Genomic DNA, 10,957 nt, shown 5'->3' on the forward strand with positions numbered 1-10,957 from the left:
ACTTTGGACATACTGTCAGGAGGGACCAGTTGCTGGAGTAGGATATCATGTTTGGTTAGGTGGAGGGTCAGAGAAAAAGAGGAAGACCCCCAACGAGATGGATTGGCCAAGTGTCCGCATTAATGGACTCAAGTGTGGCAACAGTAGTGAGGTTGGCCCAGGATTGGACAGTGTTTCGTTCTGCTGTGCATAAGGTCGCTATATTAGGTACCGACTCAATGACTTAACAACAACAACAATATACTTAAAAGAGGTCTTGTGCAGCAGATTGCTTAATGCAATATGTCATTTGATTTCTTGACTGTTGCTTCCATGAGAGTTGATGGTGGATCCAAGCAAAATGAAGTCTTTGGCAATTTCAATCTTTTTCTATCATGATGTTATTTGTTGGTCCAGTTATGAGGCTTTTTATTTTCTTTACATTGAAGTGCAATCCATGCCGTAGGCTGTGGTCTTTGATATTCATCAGTACATATCTTAAATCCTCTTCACTTTCAGCAAACAAGGTTGTATCATCTACATATTGCAAGTTGTTAATGAGCCTTCCTCCAATTCTGATTCCATGTTCCTCTTCATATAGTCTAGCTTCTCAAATTATCTGCTCAGCATACAAATTGAATGAATATGGTGAAATGACACAGGCGTGATGTACACCTTTCCCAATATCAAACTATTCACTATTCCTTTGCTCTGGGTGTAATGACTGCCTCTTGGTCTATGTACAGGTCCCATTCTTCACAATGTTATCCATAGTTTGTTAGGGTCCACACAGTTTAATGCCTTTACATAGTCAATAAAACACACGTAAACATCCGCCATGGGTAACCCTACTGGTATTTAAGATATGTGATCTGGTGGCAGAACTTCCAGCATCACAGCAACACATAAGTCACCACAGTACAACAAACTGACAGACTAGTTGTGGAAGGAAAATAGAGTCAGAGAAACGTCCTAACATACCAGCTACTTGCTGTTGTTGTTAAGTGCTGTCGAGTTGGTTCGGACCCATAGCTATCCTGTATAGGGTTTCCCAAGGAGCAGCTGGTGAACTTCAACTGCAGACCTTGCAGTTCAAATGATTTTCAGTCTGGCACATTAACCCACTGGCTATTAGGCTTCCCCATCAGAATAGGCACTCACTAAAGACAATGGTCTTGGACCTTCTTTTAAAAACTGGCTGCTCTCAGGCTGATTGTGACTCATTGTGAACCCCTAAAAACAATAGTCTCTGGATTTCCTTAACAACACTTTTCAGAGGATGCCTAAGCAAAGATGATGTCTACTTGGTATCACCTCTACTTCTAAGGCGCCCTTTAAGAACAATGGGCACCTACAGACAACTCCTTGCAAAAAGGGCAAAGTGATTCTTCTCAATGCAAATCCCATCTCACTGCTTCCTCTTCTTAAAATTTGCAAGAAGTTGTTTAAAAGCATGCAGTACCTATTGTGATTGCCTCCTTCATGTCCGTACTTGAAATGACATTGCTTTGAAATCCAGTCTCATAGCTTTGTAGCCTCACAGATCAACTCAGGTGTTTCCCTTGTTGGAATCTTCCCAGAATTTAGATAGTATGGTCACTTCTGTGCTTGCAGCAGTCAGCACACACATACATTTCAGGGCATTTTAACTAAGTTTACTGATAGAAGTTGCTGGTTTACTGCTGTTTTCACTGTTACTGTATAGCTCCCATAGGATAGGGATGTTCACGATATCTGTAATCTCAACATGGGACACCATTTCTTTTTGATTTTTGAGTCATTTACTTTGTTCAGCTCATTTTCAGACTCGATCTTTTCTAGTAAGCATTGAAGATTAAACATTTCTGTCTAAGAATTACTTCATATGCATTATATAGATTTTGAAATGTAGAGTGTTCACTTTTATTTTGTTCTAAATATTTTCTAATTATTCTTATTGTTTCCTTTTAGATACATGATTTAAAAATGTGTTATTATTTATTTCTAAGTGTGTCAGTTTTCTAACTTTTTGGATTGCTTGTTTTCTTTAGTTGCTATATGGTTAGAGAATTGTTCTTTCATTATAGCTCTTTGTGTTGATACTTTTTGTTGTTGTTGTCGTCTGTGTCCTAGGTATCTAGTATTGCTCAACACAAACACCAGAAGCAGGTGGTTTAAAGAACAGAAATCTATTTTCTATTATCTCAGGAGGCTAAAGTCCAAATTCAAACCGTTGCTATAGAGGAGGTACTTCCTTGTTTGAGTTTTTAGTAGTTAGTTGCCAGCTGTTTCTGGGCTTGCAGATACATTTGTCTCCATCACATGTTTTCTTCTTCTTCCTTTGTCTGTCTTTGTGTCTATTGTCCTCTTTTCCATAACTCAAAAGTGATTAGATTTAGGAACCTGGTGTGAATTTATTAACAAAACAAAAGAAAGCTAGTCATATTTATAGGTACAGAGGTTAGAATCTCAACACATTCTTTTGTGGGACATAATTCAATTCATAACACTCTGGAGGCATTCTTTCTGATCTAGTAAGTGGTCACTGTTTTCAAGGTTCCGTGTGCTTGAAAAGATTTCATAATCTTTTATTGTGGGTTCTCTGGTTTAGTGTACATAATGAATGATTTAATGAACAAGTCTTCACCTTCCCCCTCCCCCAATGCCTGAACCACTGCTCTTGTACCCTTTTCAGTATCGCAGGTCCTTGGAGATTAAGGCTTTGGTTTTTTTCTAGTCAGTTTTTCCCCATCTGTCCTCATAGTTATAATCCTGGCCCTGAACTTAAGACAAGGGTAGGGTGGCAGGAAATGCCAGTCTTATCTGCTCTTGGTTACTGCTCTTGCCTGTTTATACGCACACTACACTATCCTGTGCACCTCTTCCTGCCAGAGAGAACCTGGATATATCCCTGCATCTGATATTCCCATACCACTCACCTGGGACCAATACTGACCCAGGACAAAGCACCTACCATCCTCCCCCATCCTCCCCTTTCTACATTTTCCCCTCAAACCATGCTTGAACTTGGTGTAACATAGGTGTTTATGGTCTTTCAATAAAGGCTTTATGATACCTGGTTCAATGATTCAGAGTCCAAAGTCTGTACTCCCAACATACATCTATATATAATTTAAGTAGAGTGGTGTTTGTCATCAGTTCGTGCTGAACCTTGCAATGTCTCCTACATCTTGGAGAGCTGACCTTTTCTTTATTCTCTAATCCATTCATCCTTCCTTCCTGACATCTGTTTTGATAGCAGGACCCATACATGTTCCTTGTACTTGCGTTTGTTCTCAGTCTTCTCAAGCTGGTATCAGGTAAGTCTTCTGGACTGCTTTTCCTCATTTTGTTCGTTGAAAATTTGAGTACTTTATCTACACTGCTTGAAGCATATTGGGAGTGGGGTATTCTTTATTTTTGCATCTCTGATGTCTCCTAGTCCCAGGCTGTTGTTACTGTTGTTATTTGACATCAAGTCGATTTCAACTCATAAAGATCCTATACAGAGTTTCTGAGGCTGTAAATCTTTATGGAAGCTGAAAGCCTCATCTTTCTCCTAAGTCCCAGCCTGGGATCCCAATTTCAGAAGCTGGGGGAGGTATGAGCAGCAGGAAGGATTCAGCACCATGGAAACTAAAAGCCCAGAAATAATTTGGCCAGAGGTGCTAAAGAGAGGCTGCAATAGTGGGAAGTGGGCACATCAAAGATGTAAGGTAAGTTAAATGCTTATTCCAGATGACTGTAGTGTTTAGGTAGTGGGAACTTTAGCAGACTGCTCAGGATTCTGACTTGGACACCAAGCTGGAAGGAGGTAAGGTCGAGGACATTTGGTGACTGTGCTAAATGAGAAATACAGATTGTGTGAGACCTAAGAGAGGGCTCTTTAAGTGTGGAATAGGCTGGAACCTTGTATATATGGGCAGAAATCTTTCTTCGTCTATTTATCATCAACACAAAGGCTGGTATAAAGGATAGCTGAATAATAGAATAAAATTCACAGAGGAAGCTGGAGGCTTGGAGTCTAACGCAGGTCTAGAAACAGTCAGATCCAGCTATAAAAGATCAAGTCAACTGTGTTTACTTTCCACCTGTCCAGGTCCATCTGTCTCCTACAAAGTTAAGGAAAGGAAAATAAAGATCTTAGAAACAAGCTCCATGTTCCACAGCAAAATCCCTATGAGTTATTTTCATATAAGTTCATTGTCCTCCATTTTCTGATGAGCTTCTTTGTCTACTTTTGGTTTCTAGGGGAGGCAGCAGGGACATATTACTCAATAAGCAATAAGCAAGGTGGCAGATTAGTAAGCACATGTAAGATGAAACAGATAAATCTGTTCACTATAGATTAAAAAATAAACAAAAATAAGCTGTACTTACTTTGCTTACTGAGTATTCCATACCTGTCAGGGACTGTAAATTTGAAAAAAGGCTTTAATTATGTAGGAAGGTACTGTGGGATTAGGATAGAGAAGCAGAATCAGAATCTTTGATGTGATAAAATTGTTCAACACAGTTTAGTAAATTAGTACAAGTAAATCCATGCTTGGCTTGCTTTCTTGGGTAATCTGCCCTTGGGAGGCAATGGAGTTTTAATTTTTTTTTTCTAATTTCATTTTCTCTGTTTATTATGAAACTCTGGTAGTGTAGTGGGTTGCAAGTTGAGCTGCTTAATAGTAAGGTCAGCAGTTCAAAAACTACTAGTTGCTCCATGGTAGAAAGACGAGGCTTTCTTCTTCTGTAAAGATCTGCTGCTTCGGAAACCCCATACAAGGTCGCTATGAGTCAGAACCAATTCTACGGCACATAACCACTACCAACTGTTGATTAGCTTTGCGCCTTGCAACTAATCTAAGTGTTTGCTCATCATGACATATGGAGATTAAATTGCATTCCTCACAAGACTCTGGTGAGAGTACATGAAATTATGTGTGTAAAGTATGCAGCACATAGCTCTGTTGGTTCATGGGATGTGTTTAACTTCACAAACTTATTCCCTTGCTGATCCTTAAGACAAGAAAGGTGAAAAGTGGAAAGAGCTGCAGGATATTTTTGTAAGGAGTCTTTTCTGAGCCGGGCCAGATAAGGCTGAGCCTGGGATTTTTATGCAGTGACCCATTAGGCCTGTGGTGCTGGATAGGGAGCTAGAGGTGATCTGGAAGGGCCAAAACCTGAGCACTGCAGAGTTTAGCCAGACCAGATCATCCCTTGTTGAAATAACAGAAAAGCTTTTATTACTGACTTTTAAAGAAATATAAACACAAGTACAGAGATTTTTAACAGTGACAAGGTGCTTTTCTTTCTGAAAGAAGCCTTTGTCATAGTGATATGATACAAACATTACAGATAATACTAAGGAGACACCAAGGGGTGTGTGGGGGGTGGGGCCTTGGAGGAAATGAAGGAGACAACTTAAGGCCAATAGAGAAAAGGGAAACAGGAGGTAAGTGGGAGGGAGCAACATTGAATAAGGACAAGAACTTTCCATAGGACCAGGTCTAGGAAAAGATCTATGTAGAACTAGGTTGGAGTTTCCCTAAGGGAAAGTCTATGCTAGGGCCTCTCATTCTGTCAACTTGTGCCTGGAGTGAGTGGTATTGGTCTGTAACCACACTCTTTATGACCCAGTGTGCTATTGTGGGAGAGTACGCTGAAGGCCTAGAATTAGGTTAGAGCCTGGGAACGGGGTGGAGTGGGAGAAGGAAAGGAGGGAAGGATTTATGGTAACAAAGTTAAGTACAGAGACCTCCCTGTTCAATGCCTCTGATAGCTGTCCTTTCCTTGACCTTCATTTCTTTCCTTGACTACAGAGGTAGTATGAAACTGTGTGTGGTGGCAGTGATGGGAGAAAAAGGGAATGGGGAGCTGGGAGCTTGGCCAAGGGTCTGGGAAATGAGCATGATGGGAAGGAATGTAGATAAGGTTTACTAGCACCTGTCAGGGAGGCCATCTGGTGCTCCCTCTTTAGCACAGCTACCAAAACAGCCCTTCTCCCAGTTCTCTTTGCATTGTCTCCGCCCTCTCCTGTGGGTCCCTGTTGTTACCTGTGTCAGGGTCTGGCCTACCCAGATTGCATCAAGTGCTAGATTGGAGTTGGAAAGTGTGTCAAATCAATAAACGAATAAAGTCAATAAACGCTTATAATAAAAAAAAGAGAGAGAGAGAAATCCTTAGAGGAAGCAAGATTATTGACCTTAGATTTCTGAAGGAGATTTGGGGGCTGGTATTGAGTTTATTAACATTAGTTGTTGTTGTTGTTAAGTACTGTAGAGTCGGTTCCAACTCATAGCGACCCTGTACAGAGTTTCCGAGGCTGTAAATCTTTACGGGAGCAGAAAGCCTCATCTTTCTTCCATGGAACGGCTGATAGTTTCGAACTGCTGAACTTGAGGTTATCAGCCCAAATTGTAACATTAGGAAGAGCCCAAATAAGCAGGAGAAAATCATAATGAAAACCTTTCATAATTGGAATGGGTGGATTTAGACATTTTAAGTACTGTTCTGTTGAAGCTAGATCCTCTGGGGATATTTTGAGATCTGGGGTTTTGTGAAATAGTGAAATGGGTGCTAATGGAGGCTGTCTTCTGAATAACACATTATTTTGTTGTTGCTATTAGGTGCTTGCCAACTGATTTTGACTCATAGCAATCCAGTACAGTGTTCCCTATTGTTAGAAATGAATTCTGATGTTGAATAAAAGACTAAATTAGCTTGGCAAAGCAAAATTTACTCTTGCAGAAGGGTACGTGCACATAGCTGTACAGGAACAGGCCAGCAAGCACACCGAGTGGGCAGTCCACTCGGGTTTTTAATCCCTGACGCAAGTCTTAAGGCTGTGTCTCACCCCATTAGCTAGGGCTTTGACTGCACAATCTTTTCCCTTACCTGGTTGGCTAGTTTAAATTTCTAAGGTGTGCATTCCCATTTCAGGAAATAGCAAAAAGTAGAAGAGAGGCCATACAGTTCCCACTCATTTCAGAAAGTAGTAAAAGGAAAAGCAAGATTGTGAAGTCTCTGCTCACTTCGGGAAGTAGTCAAAGAAAAAGAGATCATAAGGTCATTACGCACTTCAGGAAGTAGTCAAAGAAAAAAAGAGAAAGGTTACCCAAATATAATAAACAGGATTATAATAATTTTTGAAGAAAAGATATTCATTCCTACACTATGCTATAAATCTATGGGAGCAGAAAGCCTCATCTTTCTCCTTTCATCAGCAGAACAGCTGATGGGTCTGAATTACCGACCTTGTGGTTAGCAGTGCAGTGCTTCTCCTATAGTACCACCAGAGCTCTCATACATATTACCTGGGCCACTGTAAAAGGGTTTGTCTTTGATTTTTAGCAAAGAAAATGGAAAAACGTCTGTCATGAGTTTTTAGTGAAGCAGATGGATAGAGGGGAGAAATGGTGATAAAGATCTTTCACTTGGATAGTGATTCTCTTGCCTCTGGATGACTAACTTTGTCTTTCAGACATGTTTTTCTCATTTGAAAATAGAGATATTAATAATATGCGAGTGGATTTTTACAAGGACTGAATGAAGTAACTGAAGGGGAAATATTTTATCAATCATAAGAGGATATACAGAATGCAAGTCACTGGGTTTAGAAGGAGATTATTATGAATATATCACCCCACACACATTGCCAGCCCACTCTAGTCTTGAATAATTGATGCTGAAATTATTTTTACTCAGTTTTATGTTGTGCTTCTACCCACAGGCCAGTGGGAAGTGAATGGACCAGCCAAGCCTGTCCAGGCCATGGTGGGAGATGATGCAATATTCTCCTGCTTTCTTTCTCCTGAGACAAGTGCAGAAACCATGGAAGTGCGGTTCTTCAAGAGTCTGTTTTCTCATGTGGTCCATAACTACAAGGATGGGGAAGAGCAGAATTATATGCAGAAGCAAGACTATAGGGGTAGAACTGAGTTCATGAAGGACTCCATTACTACAGGGCGTGTCTTTCTGAAGCTTAAAAACATCACTTCCTCAGATGCTGGCACGTATGGGTGCTGGTTTGCTTCACAGACTTATTACAATGAGGCCATCTGGGAGCTGCGGGTATCAGGTCAGTAGCTTTAAAAAATAACACTTTATTGTGTTTTAGTTTAAAATTTACACAGAAAATTAGGTTCCTGTTTAACAATTTCAATAGAAATTGTTCTGTGTCATTGCTTGCATTTTTAACAATGTGTCAACATTCTCATTATTTCCATTCTATTTGGTATTTCCATTGATCTAATTTACCTAGACTTCTGCTGTGGTGCTGTAGATCAGCACTGGACTGCAAACCACAAGGTCAGTAGTTTAAACCCACTAGTTGTTCCTCTGAATCCCTATTCAGGGTTGCTATGAGTTTGAACCGACTCAATGGCACTAAACAACAACAACAAACTTACCTCCTCATCTTTGCTTTTGGGTAAATGTTGATTTGACTTATATAGTTAAATGGTTAAGGGAACACATTGCTCACAGGTGATGTTATTTATTTTATAAGGTAATCTTGGCTGAAATATGAAATAGTGTGTCAGTTTGTCATACTGTGGTAGCTTGTGTATAGCTGTGATTCTGGAAGCTATGTCACCGGTCTTCTAAACACCAACAGGGCCACTTATAGTTGTCAGGTTTCAGCAGAGTTTCCAGACTAAGACAGACTAGGAAGAAGGCGAGGGAGACCATTTTTTGAAGGCTGTTATTGTTGTTGTTCAGTGCTGCCAAGTCAGTTTTGTTCTGACTCATAGCGACCCTCTATAGGGTTTCCAAGGAGTGGCTGGTAAGCTTGAACTGCAGACCTTGCAGTTCAAACCAACTTTGCAGTCCAGCATATTAACCCTCCATGCCACACCAGGACTCCTTCTTAAATGTTAGCCACTGAAAACCTTATGGATAGCAGTGGAACATTGTCTAATATAGTGCAGGAAGATGAGCCCCTCAGGTTGGAAGATACTGAAAAACTGGGAAAGAGCTGCCTCCTTAGCATAGAGTTGACCTTAATGATGTGGACAGACACAAACCTTTCAGGACCTTCATTTGTTGATGGGACAAGACTCAAATTCTAAAAATCAACTACAATCATCCATTAATAAATCAAACACTTAATGTATGAAGTATGCATCTAGGAAATTTGTTAAGTCGTGAAAAATGAAATGAAGTGAATGAAAATTGACATCCTAAACTGAAATGGACTGGTGATGTCCATCTTGAATTGGACAATTATAATGTGTCAATTATGTCAGTGATGACAAATTGAAGAGCAGTGGAATCATTTTAGTAGTCAAAATGAGTGTTTCAACATCTATCTTGAAACATAATGCTGCCTGTGATAGGATAATATACATATAATAACAAGGAAGACGTTGAAGTCTTGATGTGGAAAGGACTTGATGTACTTACTCATGAAGCTCAAAGACTACAGCTTTCATTATGGGTTGCATTTTAATATAAACAAAATGAAAATCTTCACAACCGGACCAATAAATAACATCAAGATAAGTGGAAAAAAGATTGAACTTTTCAAGGATTTCATTTTACTTAGATCCACAATCAATGCTCATGGATGCAGCAGTCAGTAAATCAAATGACATATTGTATTAGGCAAAACTTCTTTAAAGTGTTAAAAAACAAAGATGTCGCAGTGGTGAAGCTTCTAGTTGTTAGGCAGGAAGAGTCCCTGGAAAAGGACACCATGTTTGGTAAAGTAGATTGAAGGAAGAGTCATGAACAACCTGTGATATGCAGATGATACAACCTTCCTTGGAAGGGAAGAGGACTTGAAATAGCTACTGATAAAAATCAAACCACACTTTACGTGTGGTTTGCATTTCAACACAAGGAAAACTAAAATCCTTATAACTGGGACAACTGATGACATCATGCCAGATAAAGCAATGATGAAAATTGTCAAAGACTTCATTTTGCTTGGATCCACAACCAATGCTTGAATCCACAGTAGTCAAGAAATCAAATGATTTTAATTAGGCAAATCTGCTTCAAACGATCTCTTCAAAGTGGTAAAAAGCAAAAACATCACCTTGAGAACTAAAGTGCCCATGACCATGGTATTTTCAACTGCCTCATATGCATGTGAAAGTTGTACAATGAACAAGTAACAATTGAATCATCTGAACTATGGTGTTGGATAATATTGAAAATATGGACTGTGAGAAGAACCAATAAATCTGTCTTGGAAGAAATACAACCTGACTTCATGCTTGAAAAAGTTGGGGGTTAGCAAAAAAGAGGGAGACCCTCCAACATGGATTAATGGTCTGAAGCATAACAATTGTGAGGCTGTTGCATGAAGGGACATGGTTTTGTTCTGTTGTGCATAGATATGCTATGAGTTGTAACCAACTTAATGACAACTAACAAAAACAATAACAACAGCAATAACAGCCACGGTGTGTCTTCTCCTGGCTTTGGTATCAGGATTATGTGGGCCCGATATAATGAAATCTGGAATATTCTTACCTTTTTTATGTTCCAGAATAGTTTGCCTAAAATTAATGTCAACTCTTCTCTAAATGTTGCTAGAATTCTCCAGTGAAACTGTCTGTCTGGGACTTTTTGTTGTTGTTGGGAGGTTTTGATTTTTTAATAGAAAAAAAAAATCTTTCCAACTTCTTTTATTAAGGGTCTATTCAAAATTTAGGACTTCTGATGTGGCACTATAGGATAAGCAAAGGACTGCAAGGTTGGTTTGAACCACAAGGTCAGTGGTTCAAACTCACAAGTTGCTGCTTGGAAACCCTATACTGGGTTGCTATGAGTTGGAACAGACTCCATGGCGCTTAACAACAACAGCAAAAATTCAAAATTTAAACCTCTATTTGTTTTAGTTTAGGTAGTGTGTTTGTAGAAATTTATTAATTTCTTCCATTTTAGTTGTACCTTCTAATTTTTTTCCTTTGTCAGATTGGCCAGTGATTGGACAGTTTTGCTGATTCTCTTAAAGAACAAGTTTTTAGTTCTGTTGATTCTTTCTACTTTTTTTTTTTTT

At 39.4% G+C, this 10,957-nt stretch overlaps 1 protein-coding gene across 1 annotated transcript in view; it reads left to right on the plus strand.

Moving 5' to 3' along the window:
- The first annotated feature begins 3,229 nt into the window (after positions 1-3,229).
- BTNL8 (butyrophilin-like 8) overlaps positions 3,230-10,957 on the plus strand; it is a 37,896-nt gene continuing 30,168 nt past the window's right edge. The window contains exons 1-2 of the mRNA XM_006877264.1: positions 3,230-3,278; positions 7,679-8,026. Of these exons, the coding sequence (XP_006877326.1) occupies positions 3,230-3,278; positions 7,679-8,026 (397 nt within the window). The remainder of the gene's footprint in view (positions 3,279-7,678; positions 8,027-10,957) is intronic.

Source organism: Chrysochloris asiatica, unplaced genomic scaffold, assembly GCF_000296735.1.
Source record: "Chrysochloris asiatica unplaced genomic scaffold, ChrAsi1.0 scaffold00450, whole genome shotgun sequence".
In the NCBI taxonomy this organism is placed as follows: Eukaryota; Metazoa; Chordata; class Mammalia; order Afrosoricida; family Chrysochloridae; genus Chrysochloris; species Chrysochloris asiatica.